This window comes from Dermacentor andersoni, chromosome 11 (assembly GCF_023375885.2).
Source record: "Dermacentor andersoni chromosome 11, qqDerAnde1_hic_scaffold, whole genome shotgun sequence".
Lineage (NCBI taxonomy): Eukaryota > Metazoa > Arthropoda > Arachnida > Ixodida > Ixodidae > Dermacentor > Dermacentor andersoni.
The window spans coordinates 6,340,861-6,360,029 of NC_092824.1; the positions used below are offsets into that span (position 1 = coordinate 6,340,861).

At 49.5% G+C, this 19,169-nt stretch overlaps 1 protein-coding gene across 4 annotated transcripts in view; it reads left to right on the plus strand.

The window, feature by feature from the left end:
* Window positions 1-19,169, plus strand: part of LOC126517426 (latrophilin Cirl-like) — a 433,187-nt gene that overhangs the window by 406,156 nt on the left and 7,862 nt on the right. For 3 of the 4 annotated variants that reach the window (XM_055064484.2, XM_055064483.2, XM_055064485.2), the window contains 5 exons: window positions 454-631; window positions 1,386-1,489; window positions 2,264-2,432; window positions 2,638-2,802; window positions 13,272-13,353. In XM_055064484.2, the coding sequence (XP_054920459.2) occupies window positions 454-631; window positions 1,386-1,489; window positions 2,264-2,432; window positions 2,638-2,802; window positions 13,272-13,353 (698 nt within the window). Of the gene's footprint in view, window positions 1-453; window positions 632-1,385; window positions 1,490-2,263; window positions 2,433-2,637; window positions 2,843-13,271; window positions 13,354-19,169 lie in introns of all 4 variants that reach the window. The other variant, XM_055064486.2, reaches the window with a different exon arrangement.

Sequence of the window (19,169 nt, forward strand, 5' to 3'; positions counted from 1 at the left end):
TCTCCTGAGGGTGGTTCTCTAAATTTCCAGTAGGGGTACTTTGCACTTGTTAATTGGTATTTTTTCGAGGCTTTTGATGTTTCGCTCTTTGGTCATAGTGGCCACCACGTTCTTTGGCCCCATCTCGCTCTAGCGCCAAGAAAGAACAAAGAAACAAAACAACTTCATCGAGAGTTGTAATAGCTGGGAAAGTTGGTATGGTTACGCGTTAGAATTAGGCCCCTCAGGATGTGTCTCGACTGTTTGCATTAATGTGTAATGACGCCACAGCAAGTAAACGAAGACCGAAAAGGCAGGCACGTCGCTTGTGTGCATTGTGCCTACTTTGGTCGTCTGCGCTTACTTCTGTTCGCGTCAGGTCTGGCGGCGCCTATTCGTACCGCCGCCGCCCACGATCACACGCCGCGGTCACGTATCGCGGAGTGATTCGGGGTCCCCCCCGTGTGCTTGCAGGTACTACCTGCTGGCGTATGGTGCGCCGGCGGTCATCGTGTGCGTGTCGGCCGGCATCAGCCCTTCCAGCTACGGGGCACCGCTGGGCCCGTCGTTGCAATCGCGCAGGGCATGCTGGATCGACATGGAAGGACACCAGCTGTGGAGCTTCGTGGGCCCCGCCGCTTTCTGTGCTGCGGTGCGTTGACGCTCTTGCTTTCCGCCGTCTGCATGCCGGTCTCCTAGATTGCGAATGTCGCACATCGTGAATCAAAGAGGCCACATTCGCTGGCGGGCAGTCTCACCTGTTTTGCAACGTGTCGACCAGCCTGTAGCGCATGAGGCCTTTAAGATTACAACTGGACTTGAGACCGCCCGCTTGCGCTTTCGTACCCACTTGCGGCGAGACTGCTGTTATTGATCACCACTCACTGTACTGCTTGCGTGTTCATTCTGGCTATCTCCAGTGAGATTTCTTTCGCCTACCGTTCTCGCTTAGTGATATGTCGCCAGAAGAAGACAACCATAAGTGCGAGTGCGAAGGCACTGGCGGTTTTGGCACGAGCGCGCCTCACGGAACGAACGCCTCGCCAGTGCTGGCTCCCACGCCTCGACTACCATGTGCCTGTTGTCTTGACTTAATGAATCGTCGGCAGCCAACCACAGCTGTCGAGACGTAACACGTAGATTTTGCTAGGAGAGTGAATTTGTGGCCCCCATCAATTGATGAGACATCTGGCGTGGTGGTTTCTCTGGCTTGTAACGGAACTTCAGTTGCTGGTGGTTGCGAAACCAGGCTACGTCTATGTTCGGTGGCGAGGCGTGCATGCGATAGCTTTCCAAAGCTTTCATTGGGGCGCTTCAGCGATATAGGCGCGATGGTTTGCTCTCTTTGTGCGCGGATTCAGGAGAGAGAGCGTGTGCTGACGTGTACTGTTCTGTGCCACTCGCAGCTGTGCCTAATCTTCCTGGCGATGGTCTTCTGCAAGGCCCACCGGCACGTCGACTTGCACGCAACCCTGAAGAGCAAGGAGCAGGAGAGGATAGCCAACACGAGGTAGGCATTTTTCTCCGGCAGTGTGCCACGGCTTGTACTGATGCCACAGTGTAGGCAAAAAGAGCACGCGATATACTTTTAGCGAGGTCTGGTAACGTTGCCATCCGAAAGTTCACGGCAGTGCACTACATTTGTTTTAGCCCTTCGCTCAAAATAATGACAGCGCAGCCGCATCTTCGTAATGTCGCGCTCCGCAGCTTGTCTATACGAGGATTTGAGACCACATGCCTTCTGTATATGTGACGGTAGTACTTGGGGCACGCAGCCAATGCAAGAGGGTGAAGCGTGCAAAGCAGGCCGAAAAGGACGTGTTTTATTCAAGGAGGAACCTTCATTAAGTTTGGGCATTGCAAACGTACAAAAGTGGGCCGCAAGTCATGCGGTGACAATCGTATCTGTGAAGTATTATGCCGATAGATCGTGCGGCAAGAATTGAAAATTCCATCGCAAGCCAACGAATAGGACGTAACAGCTGTCGCCTCTGCGTCACACTTGCCTTCGGCGGCGCACAAATAGCCCATCAGATAACGAAAAAGAAAAAAACAGAAAAGAAAAGATAACTCCGGGATTTGTCTCAATTGTAGGCGCCGAAAGCTGCCACCGAAAATGGAGGCGATGGTCGTGACTTAAATGTCACGTGGTCTGTTGGCTCTAATATTGGAGAAGGCAGGAAGGCAGTGCCGCTTGCAGGGGCTAGTCGAGACTCATACCAGCCGATGTCACGGCTCACAGTGCCCTCCCCCCCCCCCCCCTCCCTCTCACCCGGCGGCCCAGGTCCCTGAGCGCGCACTCGCTGCTGGTGCTGGCGTCCCTGTGCCTGGTCAGCTCGTTCGCTCAGCTCCACGTGTCGCGCGGCTCGCTGGTGCACACGAGCCTCTTCTCCGTCCTCAACATACTGCTGGGAGTCGCAGTGCTCGTCTTCTACTGCTTCAGCAACGACAAGGTACGCACCTCTCTTCCCCGCTTGTGTGCGCGGGAACACTGCTTGCATGCGCACGTCTCTGCGCCTTCGTGCTCATTGCGCGCGCCATTGTGGTTCTTCACGAACCCGGCGGTGCAATGTTGAGCCTAGCTGCGAGATGGTGGCAGTGCACGGTCGCGCCGCCGTTCGGCGAAGCCACGTGAGCCCACGCCTCGTCCTCTCGCAGGTGAAGCGTGCCGTGTGCCGGCGCGTGCCGTGGTGCCGCCTGCCGGGCTCCCGGTTGGCCGGCGCCAGCCCTGCCGGCGGAGCAGGCGCCCCCCAGGACCCGGCCTCGGCGGGGCACCATCCGGGCCTCTTCATGCACGCCAACGGCATGCTGGTGCCCTATAGTGTGCGTAACCACTCCCCCACTCCTACTTCTTTATCGCCAGGTATTACACGCTCGTTCCTTGGTTGTTACTCTGCTTCCTCCCTGCCGCTTTCTCTCTCTGCCGCGGGTCACAGAAGGCTGCCGGTCACGTGGCTGCGCTGTCCACAACGTCGCCGTGACGTTGCGCTTGCCCGCGGTTTGGCAATTGAGAACCGTGGCCTGCGAGATCGCGCGCGCGATCTTGAGCCTATGTTACAGCGAACCATAGTAAAATTACCGCCGACTGATTGCGCAACTGACGCGGCTGCCTTCTGGGACTTGCTCCGCTGACGGCGAGCAAAGTTCGCCAGTTTCCCTCCTGCTGTCCGCCTTGTCTACGGGTATCGGCGAGGCTCGCTACCCCCCGGCCCAATGTCTGTAAAATCGTCTGCCGTGTAGCACCTTTTAGTCCACTTGGCATGCGCAAAGGTCGCTGGAGACGAATCGCGCGTGTTCGTTACACCGATTGCGGTTCGTAAGTTGACGTGAGGTTCGTGCCATACGAGGCTGCAACGATGGATGCCGATTGACGCCGAGTATCTCTGGCCGCAGTGCTCGGCGGCTCGGTGCGGCAGCTGAGCTCATTGGACGAGGGACGGTCGCGGCAATCTCTCTGCGTACAACGGCTCCCTAATGCGCGCCCGTACTTTTGCGTCCGATTAAGCTTCGACGCGTAACCCTTTTCGTGGGTCCTTTGCACTAGGGATCGAGATGGAGTTGGGGGGGGGGGGGGGAGGGGGCGTGTGATGGGAAACTATAGAACTAGTCCTTTTCGAGAACCTTCCAGAAAAGTAAACGTAGCTGCCGTAGATTGAAATGTCTTAAATAAGAAATGTGCGGTCAAGCCGTGAGAGCTACATTGGACTCCACTGTACTGAATTTAGAGATTCAAGATATCTTCGTAGCATGCGTGCACTTTGAGCGATTATTTGCGTCTCGCGGACCTACCTAATTGCAGCAGCTGTCGTTTTGCATATTGCTGCTGTAGTCGGCGTCTTATCAGGGAACCATCACGCACCACTTGCTTCCCAAGACATCACGCTCCCTGCCGTGCCCTTGAGGGTAGCTACTTGTCAGATACGTAGCACAAGGACGACAAACGGTGTCTCGGAGGACAGGGCCGTTTACAAACTTTATTCACATGCCATGTGCATGATTTACCATTTGCAAATTAGTCGAGTCAGAGTCTGAACGCGTCTACACATGTGACAAGAAGATGCGTAATGGGTATAATTTGCCTTTGGTAAATTGTGCATGTGACCACTTTGCGTGACACATTCGCACTGGTGTTCACTAGCGGCCTACATGTTTGCGCGGTATCTTCTACAGCTTTTACCTCTGTGCCTTCCCTTCTTTTTCCAACCTATATTTCTTGCTTCTTTGTTGCTTTTTGTGTTTGGTGCTTTTATGTTGCATTTCATGTTTCGGCCTCATGCAGTGTTGTTATCGTTTCCTGTAGCTTTCTAAAAAGTATATTTAGAAGGATCCGTCCCATGTCATAATGGCAGGTGTCATAGATCTGTGAATAACCCTACTCAAACACTCTGTATGCCATTACAGTAACTTGATTTGTTTTCGTATTCTTATGGAATATGTGTCGATTTCATACAGATTTTGTATAACTTCTGTAAGAATTGTACGGAAAGCGTTCAAGTGCGTACGGAACGTTTGAGTAGGGAATATAGTCTGCTGTAAGCGTGAACTGAGCACTCATTGATGATATTCTGCTTGCTCGAGTAAAATAGTGAGATATTGCCTAATGACGTTCCTAATTACATTAGCCGGCTCACGGAGGCAACGCTAAGTAGCGAGTTTATGCGGAATAGGGGAAAAGAAAAAAAAAGATAACCCCGTCCTGCCACTATTCCCCTCCACTACCACGAATAAATAAAGAGAGAGAGAAAGGGAGAACTGTATGTGTAGGGGTATTAGTGTTACGAATATACAACATCATCCGCCCTCCAGCGCCAGTTCGCCACCTGTACAGGTGCTGCTCGTAAAACGAAAGGGCGATAATTGGCCGTGTAATGCTTTGCCTCACTTCTAATGATGGCAGGTAGGATTCTACTTAGTGTAGAAAAGAGAGGAAATGAGTCCATCAGATTAATGGCCGTTCGGGCGAGAGGCGGCTCTCCTTGTGGAACCGACCACATGCCGGGGCCTCTCGCACCCATTCGTCGATCTCCCTTTACAGCTGTGCGCAGTTAAGGCGACGTTCATCGGTACCTTGGCACACAAAAAGAACACTTCGTATTACAGACTCCGTAAAGCCGAAGAAAGATATAAATTTTACACTCCCCGTCCGTTATTCGCCTTTTCGCTAGTTACTTCCGATTACAGCCATGTCGTTCTCAACTTCCGGTCCCCGCGCGGCGCGTCTTCGTCCCTGTGCCGTCTCTTCCGGTTTTCATTGCTCCGTCGTCCAACTGTGTGATTGCCTTAGAGTACAGGGATCAAGGCGAATGAAAATGGAAGGGACGCATTTGTAGCGACAGTCATTGGTCGCCTGTAGGACCTGAACAGAATGCTCTGGGTTACTGTTGCTTTTTTTGTTTTTTTGTTTCACGTTCCTCATTTCATTAATGAAGCAGTCGTATGGAATGACAGTTTTATGACCCGTAATCGACACTACACAGTCGGATAACGTGCACTGCGAAAGTACTATTCAGCTTGTACCCACTGCTGCACAGACAGCGTTCGAACATCACGTCGTGGGGAAGGTCTAGAAAAATATTGTTGAAAAAGTGGGTTTTATTGTTTGTCTGCTTGCGAGTGTGCGTTAAAAAGTGAGTAAGTATTTTTGAATTACTGAGAGAGTCAAAATCTCATAACTTATATAAGGTGGTCCCGCGGTAGGAAGCGTTTATAATATTTTTTTTATATTGCGTATGAAGCGTATAACATTTTCTGAAAGCATATAACGATTGCGGCAATGTTTTGAAGAGTTAAGGCAGTTTATTAGCAAAAAAGCTCGAGCAGGTGGATGCTGGGAAGCTTTTAGGGGAGATCCAAAGGAGTCACGTAGTGAACAATATACGGAAAGCGTTGATTGCGTGAACTGTCCGGCTAGCTTCCTTGAGCGAAAAAAAAGAAGAAGAAAGAAATGCGCATGCACGCCGGCCTCAGCCTTTCTTGATGGCTTTCGTCCCTTAGTAGAAATTCTACGCGAACATGCTGTTCGTGTTTAGGGCACTTGCGTTAAAAAAGGAGAAGGGCGCCGGTGTACTTTTCCTGCACTCCTTGAAGGCGCCCAATGGCTATTTTTCCATCGAGGAAATGCAACGGTTCTCGAGGCTGCATACTTGGTCGATCGTTTCCGCCCAGAACCATCGAGTTGGGCTCGCAGAAGGTCGGCGCCAATTAATACACCGGAAGGCGCACTGCCCTTTTGAGCGGACAGGAACCTTCGCGTCCGCGAGCAGCGAAGGAAGCTGCCGGCAAACAGACCTGGCCGCAAGCAACGAAGACGCGCGCGGAAGAGCCCACCCTGCCCCTGCGCGAAAAGGCGGCGTAGCTCCACCGAGCGCGCCAGATTGTTCGTCTGCAGCGGCGTCTGCTATAACGTCGTCGGCAGTGCGCGAGAGGGCGCTGCAGGGCGCCGGTTGCGCCAATGAGCGTCCCTTTGTTACGGCCTCTCACCACCGGCGGCCGCGTGTCTCTGGGGCCCAATCGTGGGATTGCAGACGAGCGTTCGGGCCCGGCGGCTGCGATGCGGGGTCGTCTGTAAAATATGGAGCGTCTGCTCTCCCGCGGAATGGCTTTTCTCGGGCGCCGGGAAAATGGCTCTCGGGGCGTCCGCTCCGCGGTGCGGGCGCCAAATAACGGTCCACATAAAAAAAGAGAGCCTCAGAAGACTGTGAAAGTGCAAGACGGTCTCGTTCCTCGCTGGGTCTTAACTCCAAGCTCAAACCGTGTAACTGCGCAGGAAATAGTTCGCTCTATTTGTTGCATTAACAAGTTTGCTTCGGCGCATACATTCTTCTTTCCTTATTTTCTCTCTTTCTCCACTTCTGTCTTGCGAAATCGGGAACCCACTGCAAGCTGGAGCGACATGGGACACATTTTGTAGGGCCGCGGTACGATTTGCAAATATTCCAAGAGCAGCGGAAGACGCGAGGGGATTGTAAATGTGGAGTTGTGAACACTCGCTTTGTCCTCGCAGCGCTAATGTGTTTTGGCTGTTACCTTTCTCCCATACAGCGTAGCAGAGAGTAACGCCGCCGGTTCGATGTTCCTGTAACCGCCATATTCGATGCCAATGGGTGCGCAGCCTGATGATTTTCGCAAATGTGCTGCATTCATAGTGACATGATAGCATAGCAGCTGTTGCTGTGCGTATCGAGCTGGAGCGTCTGTGGCGAGCTCGGCACAGGCCGTGTCCCGATAAGGCCCTGCAGAAATAGCCCCGATACAGAGTCAGAAGAGCATTGGTCGATGACAGCGCTTTTCACAAAATAAAGAGTGCCCGCGCGAATTGTTTTGTGTGAACAGCATTATTCGCGTCACGCTCATAGGAAAGCTGCAATAATGTTACGTCAGGAAAAGAAACAATCCTAGCGAAGTTGCGTGATACCGTTTCGAGCTCGGACTTTCAAGCGTTCAGACGTGTCGCTAGGCATGACCTCTGATTGCGCAAGCCACAGTTATGTTTACACGTACACAATTAATGCGAAACAAAGGCTACCGACGCAGCAATTTTGTGGAGAGAATGCAAGTGTCGTTCATTTAGATTAAGGCTAAGGTGGCGCCAGCTGGACAAGGCTAGTGTTGTATAGTTTCGCACATGCGGCCGGGCCAGGCCGTGCGGTTCGTCAACGAACTTGTCGTTCTGTTCAATTGTTGCGTGCCTCTATGGGCTGACATCATGTCTGTCAATATATATATATATGCGCGTGGGCGTGCGTGCTTGTGTGTGTGTGTGTAAGGAAGGCAGGGATGTTAACCAGTCAAGAGTGTGGGTGACTACCCTACGCTGGGGGAAGGGAGAAGAGAGAGAGGGTATAGAGACGTGCACGGTCAGTGGGCTTCTTCGTTTTTATCGGGTTACTCCGCCCACCGCGCGACGCACTTCCGCCGGGCGTTCGTTTTGTTCGGGCTTTACGGTTCTGTCTACCCGCGGGCTGCCAGAACCTGCCAGGACGATTTTGGTCTGGCTGCTCTATGGAAGTTCTCTGGCTAGCAGACGACAAGAGGCGATGGGCGCTCGTCGCCATCTTTGCGGGGACTTCACGGCCTGCAACGCGGGCGCTTGAGGACTTTAATTTACCTCGCTCAGCCAACTGTCTACGGTCATCTTCGGACTTCTTTACTTCTAGCGCTATCTTTTGAGGTGCTAACGCTCCGTTCCGCATTGCGAAGCGGTGTGATACGAGCCTTGGTGAACCGTTTGAAGGTTTTGTATGTGTGTGTGTGTGCGCGCGTGTGTGTGTGTGTGTGTGTGTGTGTGTGTGTGTGTGTGTGTGCGTGTGTGTGTGTGCGTGCGTGCGTGCGTGCGTGTGTGTGTGTGTGTGTGCGTGCGTGCGCGTGTGTGTGTGCGTTCGTCCCCTGATGGCTTCGTCGCGGCGGTGATCAGCGCGCCGCGCTCTCATGCGTGTATGTTATCTGCATCGTGTTCCACGTAAGTTGTAGACACTTATTCACTCGTTGCGGTACATTTTGGTTTCGTCTTTCTCTGGTCGCGTTCCTTTCACATATCTCGGGTATGCATATATCTCCCTTTTCTGCAGTTAGCGAAGGCTTTGTAGCTAGCCCGTGTTCGCTCCGTCTCTCCGTCGTATGCTTAGGTGGCAGCTCGAAACCGATATGTGTTCTAACTGCAGGCCGTTGATCTAAGAATACACTTGCACTCGGTACATTAGACACCCGTACATTGGTTAATTGCTCTTATGATCACGACCAATGTTGTTTTTCGTGTGAAACGTCTCGCTCGTCACAGGCGGCGTGCATTTTCATGCGCCAGCCGCATCCGCAGCTCCTTAGGGTCAAAATGAGAAGCACCATCAGCCACAACAAACTTTCTGAAATCGAAGCCCAGCAGGTCGGCACGAAATTTTATGCGTATGAGACGTACCCGATAAGCTGCTTTTTCATGTCTTGTGATCACACAACGACAACTCATCAATGTCGCCATCAATGTCATCCTCGAGCTATCGCTTTCGCGTATACAATCACTCACGCGCGATTTCGCGTCTTGTCATCCGCCGCGTCGGAGGCCATCTCTAGCGCTCCTCAAGGTGAGGTTGGCCCAGTGCGGGTCCTGCGCCGAGTCGCGCGAGAGTGATCGTATCCCTGAATGCAACTATATATTTTCAAGCTGGCAGCGCATAAATGGGCCGACTACGGCGAGCGCGCGCCGGCCTCGCCGGACGCTGCCATGCTGGCGGCATGTTTACATTTGGCCAGCTGTACCGGCGTTCGATTTTGCAAACTTCGGGCAGGTTCGGCTTGTCTTGGGGTCCCAGCCCACGTGACTTCCTATCAGAACCGGAACTAGCTGGCTGCCATCTGGCTGCCAGCGGGCTGCCAGAACTCCGAAATATAAGAGGCCCAGTACTTGAGTCAAAGCCGCTCGTGCAAACCAGACGTTCTCAGAAAGCACAAAAGTGCCTTCGCTGCCTTGTGATCAGATGATCGGTGGGCTGACATACCTGTCGAGCTGTGGGAGGAGCCTATAAGCAGCGGTAACGTCGGATTTTCGAACGCGGCTTCTTGCGAAACTGCCGTAGTTGTGGGCGCCTTTTCCTCCCGGGGATCTCTGGCGTCTGCTGAAGAGAAAGCGGTGTAAGGATAGGGATGCAACAGCGAGGCTAAGCGCTGGGCGGCACGATTAACTTGGTTCGCACTTGGCAAAAAAAGCGCCGAGACGGACGAGGACGACGAAAGGCAGCCATACCCAGACGAGGGCTGCATCTTCGTCTCCACCCTTGTCTGTCTGATGGACCTGTTTAGTCAAGTTCAGCAACATCTATTCTCCGAATTGCCCTGCTACTGCCTAAAACCAGCGAAAGAATTAAACGTACGCGCAAGGTACAAGGTGTCTATAAATGACGCGGGTGCTGGACCAACAACTGAACTTTATTGTTGACATAAATCCGCAAGGTCTCACCAAGCGCATGCGCCAGCAGCGCAGGAACCACTATGTGTTGCACACATCGGCACTCCAATTTCCTATCGCGGTCGTGGTTCTGCATACGAACGCTCCTTTTCAGTTAAGGCGAGTGACGCCACACTGATGCACATCAATGTCAGTATGCTCCCAAATCGTACACGCCTCGGGGTCTTTTCAGGAAGTTCGTATATTGCAAAAATTCTTTACCGAGCTATATATATATATATATATGTATGTATTGAAACAACCACAGCCACTGCAATGATGGGCTAGACAGTAGGGCCATCGACAGTGGTGTGGAGGAACAAAAGGAACATGAGGACAGGAATGCGAGAAGGGGAGAACGCAGGCACCCCTTAGGGAACCGTGGTTTTTATTTTATCCCTCCAAAGTCGAATATCAGCTTTCTTCAGCGGCAGGCGCCAAACTTGAAACGGCGACGAGAGAGGAAGTGCGGTTGGTGCGGAATCGGGCTGACCCCTTCGCGGCAGGATCCCGTCGCAGGAAAGAGGGAACGGGGCCCTGTCCGAAAATTGGATTAGCTTTGCGACATGTACGCACATGCGGACGTGAGTCGCGTACACGGCGCGCAATTTGTAAGCGTGACGAAACGGGCCCGGTCGAGCCTGACGGGGTTTCGAAAGTGACTCGGGGCGGACGCTACGTAGCGGCGCGCCAACCTACCGCGCACGCCATGTCGCAACCCCTGCGGCCGTGCGGGGCTTCTCGCACAATGTCTCTGACATTGCGCTCGGCACGCACAAGTGGCGTGTGATTAGGCGTCGAGCACTCCTGAGAAAGGGTTTCGAAGGCGCGTCTCTGCAAAGCCTTCGAGCCGTTTCTTATAAGTTCGGCTTGTTATTTTTTTAGACGGCCTAAGCAGGCATGCCTATTAGAATAGGGCGGTAACTAAGATGGACTTTGACGATGACTGCAGTCCATAGTGTCGGAAGCATTGTATCGCAATTATAACGAACGCAAAGAACACTGGGCCAGACACCACGCGTGCTACACTCACAACTGATCTATTACAGTATCCTAGCTTATTATTATATAGCTCCGGAGGGAAATTAATGCTAGTAACACCAATGAATTGAAGTAGTGAAAAAGAAAACTGCTATCGCATTACTGACTGCTTGGTCCCCTTGGTTGAGAGATGGCGGCCATGGTCCACAGCGTTGTTCCTTTGACGAGGTCAAAAAGAATAAGAAGAAACCTTAGGCGAACTGGGGACAAACGTGTCCATGCAGCGGGCAAGCAGAGCGAAGAATACTCGCGGGCGCTGTTGTGTTAATACGGAAGTTTCCTTTAAGCGCAGTGACCCTGTGGATACCAACACGTGTGTGCACTGTACGAGCTTTGGATGTGACGCCTTCTGCGTACCCCTGGTTGAGAGATGAGGATTGCGCCTGGTTTTGCTGGCGGGCAGTACAGCTGTGAAGGAGGGATCGTCTCATTCATTAGGCGCGTTTCTGGAGGCGAACTCCTGGGCTTCCGGTGAAGTTTTCGCATTCCATTAGTGGAGTTGCGGCGACGTCTGAGGTGCTTAGGTCTCTCGCAGCCGTGCCTGGCCGAGAGAAAATGCAGTCCACCCCTCTCTAATCTTTTTCTTTCTGTTTTTTTTCCTTCGCGCTGTCGTAATGGCACTCGGCGCGCGGTGTTTTCACAGGCCTCGCCGCCACGTTCGCGACTGCAGTTTCCTGCAGACTCTGCTTTGCACACGATGAGTTGCATTTTGCCGTGGACCGTACGAGGATGGTCACAGATGTTGGTTTCTGTGTTATTCGTTCGTATTGATAGTTGACACAGTCTTATAATAATAATAATAATAATAATAATAATAATAATAATAATAATAATAATAATGCCTTTATTTTCCATCCCAAGGATGTGGGAGGGGGAGAGAAAAAGCTAGATATCCAGCTTGACAGGCTCTCGCCTCCCCGATACAATACATGATCTTTAGAAAAAAATAGGCAAACAGTACAAGCATATAAAAAAAAATAAGCGGTAAAAAAAGTCGGACTTTTGCCTTAAAGGCGAAGCATCGATTGCCATACCAAATTAGTATACAGCTGTGCCTAGTAAGCATAGTAGTTTTATCGGCCGTGTAAACTTGTAAACATTCGCTTACTCATAAATTAACAAGCGTGTTGTCATGCGCGGACATGCAAACGGGAACACATCTCACTCGATGACTGAGGGAATTCGCTGTCAAAGCGCTGGAGTGAGGAATTCTTGCAGTGAGGAATTCGCTTGCAGCTGCGGGTGAATCGATCTTCGGGCTGCCTCTCACTTCACCGCGAAATAAGCGGCGAAAACACACCGCACACAAAGCTATCAGCCCCTTCGCGCTCTGCACAGATCGCTTTCCAGGTAGGGCTCGGGTGGCCGCGCCGCACGCAGCAGCCAGCGCTGTGTCTACTTCCCCCTGCCCCCTCCCCCCCCCCCCCCCGTCTCCCGGTGGCTTGCACGCTACGGAAGACGGCGCTCTTCCTCCCCGCTTTCCACCCTTGCACGTGCGAGATTGAGCTGCCATCGTCGGCTCACCCGCGCATGCTGTCGCTCGCACATACAGCATACGGTGCATGGCGACGATGTTATCGCCCTTGGGCTTTATACGAACACCGCAGCGACTGCGACGGCAGAAATGCGCCAGGAGTCTCCGTATACTTGCTGCCGCAATAAAAACGTTATCATCATGTAACTCATATTAACGTGGGATCGTGTGTACATCCTGAGAAAATAATATGCATAAATCATCAGCATCTGATATTGGTTCACCTCTTGTGTATAGGGGAAAACAAACAAAGGCGATAAAATGCTACCGGCATACAGAGTTGCGCTGAGTCAAGGTAGGGTTCAGCTATTTGAATGACTGGCTGTTTCGGCGCAGTTGACCGGCATCCTGCGGTGTCCTGAAGTGTAAACTTGTTTGCGCTGTTTTTATTTCTAGCTCCATCGGTTGCAAGCTATTTCAACCATGAACGGCCTGCCAAACAAGCGACACTCAGCGTTGTCAAATTCTTCATCAATAGTTGTAAGCGGATAAATCCTTCGGCAGTACCTCCGGAAGGTGCCCTAGAATGGGCTGGAGCTGTCATTATGATGTTTTTTTTTTTTCGAGCGCGATATGGAGCTTGACAAAATGTATTGTACTATTCCGTGTCTAGATCATTTAAGCGTCCGAGATCTCAGGGGCTTTTCTCTGCCAACTTTATTCATACTTTTCTTTAGCAGTGAGTGTATATCGAGTGTGTTTTCCTTTTTCAGATGGAATTTTGGGGGTTTTAACGTAAAGCGTGTGTTTTTCTCTCTTTCCCCTCTCCCTTTCTTTGCGTAGTCTACCCCGCAATCTTGGAGCTCTCTGAAGGAGCACGAGTCGTCCGAGGTCACACAAGACGCAAGGAACCATGCCACACAAGGTGAGCGCTGGCCTTGATCCCGTCCATGTCTTGACCAATGCCTGCTGCAACTACAGGCCTGCACAAGCTGCGCTGCTTCAGCGCGCCGATCGTTATTTTCATCTTTGCTGCCACTAGGGCTTAAAGCTGCGTGCGAGTGGCGCTAGCTTCAACCTAAGGCCGTCTTGGGGCTCTCGTTTACTCCTGCGGATCGCGTACGAGCTTGTGTTCGACGCAATGAAGTACTGTTTACTCCATACAGATGTGACGAATTAAAACAGGGGAAGAAATTGCGCGCGGTGTCGCGTTTTAGCCTTATTGATTAAAACGATTCAAACTTAAGAGCGAAAATGAGAGAAAGATGTTCCAAGTCCCAAGTATATACTGCGGCTCATTCCGACATTACAGCGAAGAATAGACGATGATGATGATTTGTTGACATCCCCTTTAAACCGAAGCAATGGCAAATAGTCACCTAGCCTGCTTGTGTTAATGAGGTATGCTATACATGCATTTTATCCTAGCATTTTTCTGTACATCTCCTTAACCTTCTTTTATTGCGGCAGAAATATACAGACACTCCAGGTGCATTTCTGCCGTGAGTGTCGGCATCGATGTAGTGTTCCGTACAAAGTACAAGGGCAATAACACTTGCCGCGCCCCGTATGCTGTATGTGCCAGTGAAAATGTGCGAGGGTGAGCCGACGATGCCAGCTCAATCTCGCGTGCGCGAGGGCGGAAAGCGTGGAGGAAGCGTGCCGTCTTCCGTCGCGTGGGGAGAAGAGGGAGGAGGGCGGTGTTCTACACTGACGCGGCCGCGGGGGCTCTATCTTGAAAGTGGTCTGGACAGAGTGCGAGAGAACCGAGTGGTCAGTGTGCGCTGCGCTTTCGCCGCTTACTTAGTGTTGAAGCGAGAGGCAGCACGAAGGTGAATTCGTTCGCGGCTGCAACCGCTTCCTCACTCCAGCGTTCTGGCAGCGAGTTTCCGCGGTCATCGAGTGAGATTCGTTCATGCTTGCTTGTGCGCACGTGACATCATGCTTGTTAATTTAGTGAGTAAGCGAATGTTTTCAAGTTTACACGGCCGATATAACTACTATACTTACTTCGTATAGCTGTCTATTAATTTTGTATCGCAATCGATGCTTTGGCTTTCCGGCGAAACTGCGACTTGTTTTCTTCCTCAAAGCTTGCTCAATGCTACCTATACCTATAATGGATCCGCTTGTATAAACCCCTGCTCTGCTTTTTTCCCACCAATGCTCTAAATGCCTCTTGCTTATCTCCACTCCTGACCGGTTGATGCTTCCGTCCGCTTTAAAACCAAGTGCTTCTTGAAGGTTGCCTACGGGCCTCACTGGGTGAATCGCTTCGCATTCCATTAGAATGTGCTGAGTGGTTTCTGGATTTTCGCTGCAGCATACACGTGCCTCCTGTTGCGAATATTTGCTCCGATATGTTCTTTTCCTTAGGCAATCAGCTCGAGCCTGAAATACCAAGACACGGCCACATTGTGCTATCGTAGAGATTTTTCATTCTAGCTTCTTTCTTCCCAGTCTTCTAATTGTCCATGGTCTTTGTTTTTCCGTTTCTTGCATCCAGTTAGTTGTCTCTGCCTCTCTTACTTTCTTTCTGATGGCTCCTTGTTGTCTGTTTACAGTTTCAATAACCCTGTACATGGTCTCGAACTGTCTTGACCTCTTCGTCCATTCTATGTCCACGCTTTTCAGGTACAGATACTTGTGCACCTTAGCCGGCTATTTATTTCGATCGATGTTCCTCACTCTTTCTTTAAAACTAATTTTGCTCTGCCCTCCTCTGTATTCAAAAGAGGCCCAACTGATGTCACCCTGCACTGCTTCATTTCTGGTTTCACCATAGGCTCCCGAAGCCAACCATCCAACCGACCTTTCAACCCCGACAAGATATCCAATTTGGAGCACTGAACGGCATTTGAAAACGTTAGCGCTGGCACGATTACTGAAAGTGCTTCATGTTTGAAAATTGCGGCATTTGGCTTCTCCTTTATATTAAAATTATCTTGGTAGGCGCTTGAGAAACGTTTTCCTTCGTTTATCTATACGCCGAGGTAATTATATTGCATAACTGTGGGTATGATTTGCTGTTGAATTGACACCACGTAATTTCTTTTGTCTTCATTAAAGATCATAATTCCCGATTTCTCTATGCTGAACTTAAGGCCTAGATTTGTCGCTACATTGCCACAGATAGTCGGAAGTGCATGTAAGTCTCATTTATTGCCCGCTAGTAGCACTGTCGTCTGCATGCATCAGTCCAGGGAGCTGCTGTTGCATCAGTTGTCCATTACGTATGTAGGATAAATCAAACCTTAATTCGCTCTTTTGCAGCCATCTTTCTATGGTCTTAACATGGAGCGCGAACAACAATGGATACCGAGGACGTCTTTGCTGAGTCTTTGGTGAATTCCCACCACTTCATTACCTTTTAGACCTTTCCATACAACTTGTACTCGGTTGTCTCTATACATCTCCCTCAGCAGCTCCACGGAATCGTCCTCTATGCCTTCGTGCTTAAGAGTATCCCATGTGAGCGCAACACATGCCTGACTTTCAGCTTCATGATCTCCACATGTCATCATCCATTGTGCACCTTCTTCATCTGTATATATCATCACCAGCAGCACAGTTTGATCCTCGTGGTAGTAGCATGAGCTCGGCTGGAATAAAGCGGTTCCTTGCAAGTGGGGGAGGTCCTGGCTATCGATCCCAGTACCGCCATCACTTGTAAGGAACCGCTTTATTCCAGCCGAGCTCGTGCTACTGCCACGAGGATCGACGATCAAGCTGTGCTACTGGTGATGATATATACAGATGAAGAAGATGTACAATGGATGATGACATGTGGAGATGATGAAGCTGAAAGTCGGGCATGTGTTGCGCTCACACCCATAACAATACCCTATCTAGGTTGGCATTGTCTGCTTTAATATCTAGAAATGCTGTCGATAAAGGTCTATCCTCAGCTATTGAAATCTCTATGCACTGAGTTAGTACAAACATATAATCCTCTAAGCGTCTGCCTGGCCTGAACACATTCTGCACTTCCCCGGCACATAATTTTTCTCCACCCACTTCGACAGTTCCAATTTTATGGCTTACATTGTCATTATATATATCACCGACGTTACCGTAACCGACCTGTACGAGCTCGTCTTATCCTTATCACATTGGCCTTTGTAGAGGAGGTTCATCTTGCTTTCACGCCATCCAACCGCAATCTTCTTCGTTCTAATTACTTGCTCTATGACATTAGTCAGCCTTGCTCTTTGGACCGAGGGTTTTTATTAGCTGCATTGTGATTTCATCGGGTCCGGCTGCCGTGTTATTAGGCACATTTTGTTCTGCTTTTTTCCGACAGAACCTTTGTATGCTTAATTTGATCTCCTAAGCATCTCTGTTGTTGCTGGATCTGTTTGAGTGCGCACTACGCTTTGTTTGCTGCCGAAGATATATACCTAATAATGTCTGTGGTGTACCGGAGCGCATCGTCTCCTTCGAAGGTGTTACTGACTTCATCCCATATAGCCGCTTCTGAATTTTTATTTGGAGCTGCGTGTGCTACGATTCCAGAATCTATTTCAGGCGCTTTTGTCTCTTTTACAAATTTTATGCACCCAACGTTGACTTGCGCATGTAATTTTTTCTTGCACGAGCTCACTCGTCACCCTTTTCTTTTCCCGGTATTTGTTCCATCTGAGGAGCATCTCTTTTTCCTGTAATCCCAACTTTTTTACTTTCCGTTAATCCCTAGGCGCCTGTCTACACTCTTCTATAGGTTGCTTTATTCCTTTGTTCCATCACTTATGTGGTTTCCTCTTTCCAATCCAAGAAATTTTTTCCCATATCTGTCTCATCTCCTGCTTCATAACGTCTACTAGTTCCTTATATTCCCAGACTGTTGGATAAACGCCCCCATTTCCTTCTCTATATTTTGAAATATCTGTCTTTAGCTTTTTTTTTTTATTCTAATGTTATTGGTTCGTGTTTTACGTTAGTATCTTTCCCAACCTGTAAGGATAAACGTTTATGAACGCTGCCCAGGCCATTTTTCCCACGTTAATCTGTCATCATTTGGTTTGGTCGTTCGTAGACCATTTCTCAGACTAAGGCGTAGTCGATACATGACTGCCTGTTTCCGCATTCAGGCATTATCCATACATGGCCACTTATTCTTCCTGTTAACTGCTATAAGGTTCTGTTCATCGCACACTAGCACTAAAGAACCATTGTAATCAATATATCCGTCTAAACCCTCCATATGCGCATTCATATCTCCTACTAATACCACCTGGCTAGATTTCTTCAACTGATTAATACCTAATGCAATCAATGAATTCTTTATTTTTATCTCTGGTATCACTACCTGTCCATAGGTAAGCTACTTCAAGCCACCTCTTTTTGCCTTGCCATGTACCGCTAATCCATAAATGCTCCTTACATGTCTCTTTTACTCATTGCCACTTGAGACCTCGCCTAATTAGCATGCCTACGCCTCCGCCTTTCCTTGACCCATTCATTCTGTTTCACGGTTCCCATACAAAATTGTCGATAGCAGACGCCTCCTCCAAATCTCGCAGATACGTTTGGGTCAACGCGCACACTCTAATCGCTTCGTCATTCAGCTGCGTTCAAATTTCCAGCCACTCACCTTGTAAACTTTCTTGAATCAAACAATTTTTTTAGCCCTTATCAGCATGGTTTCAGAAAATCTTTTTCTTGTGAAACACAACTAATAACATTCACTAAAGACTTGCATGCGTTCTTGGACTCAGGTTTTGCGACGGACTGTATTTTTTTAGACTTTTCTAAAGCCTTCGATAAAGTTAATCACGAATTACTTATCTATAAGCTAAGCCTTCTAAATATTGACCCTTTAATATTCAAATGGATTTGCAGCTTTCTTTCTAATCGTACCCAATATGTAACCATCAATGACAATGACTCACCAGAGGTGCCAGTAGAATCGGGTGTACCCCAAGGCTCTGTGTTGGCGCCTTTACTTTTCCTCATTTATATTAACGACCTGCCTAACCAAATCACTAGCTCTATTTGTTTGTTTGCCGACGATTGCGTAATTTACCGAAAAATAACTAATGATTCTGATATGGTTACATTACAATCAGACCTTGATAACGTTACAACCTGGTGCTCCCGCTGGCACATGAATCTTAACACTTCAAAATGCAAATTCATGAGAATCTCACGCAGCCAAGTATCTTTTTATAACTACCATCTTAACAACATCCCACTTGAATCAGTATCTTGTTATAAATATCTTGGAGTGCACATTACAAATAATCTCTCATGGAAACGACATATCGAACACATTACATCAAAAGCTAACCGCATGCTGGGCTATCTTAAACGAAATTTTTCACTCGCACCTTCTTCCCTGAAAAAACAGCTATATGTCACCTACATTCGGCCTAATCTAGAGTATGCATCCTCAATATGGGACCCTCATCAATTAACCTTAATTAACAGCTTAGAAGCTGTGCAGAATCGGTCCGTTCGTTTTATTCTCAACAATTACCAGCGCACAGCAAGCGTAACTAGCATCAGACTTGCCCTCAACATACCTCTCCTTTCCAAACGCAGAAAAATCGCTCGCCTTTGTCTGTTTCATAAAATATACCACTTAATTCCTACACTCAAATCACGCTTTATCGAACCAGCCCATTTTACTTCCGCACGCTTGGACCATCGTCATAAGGTGAACATCCCATTCCACAAAACGTCTACCTATGGTAATTCATTTCTTCCAAAAACATGCCAGGAATGGAATCACCTACCGGA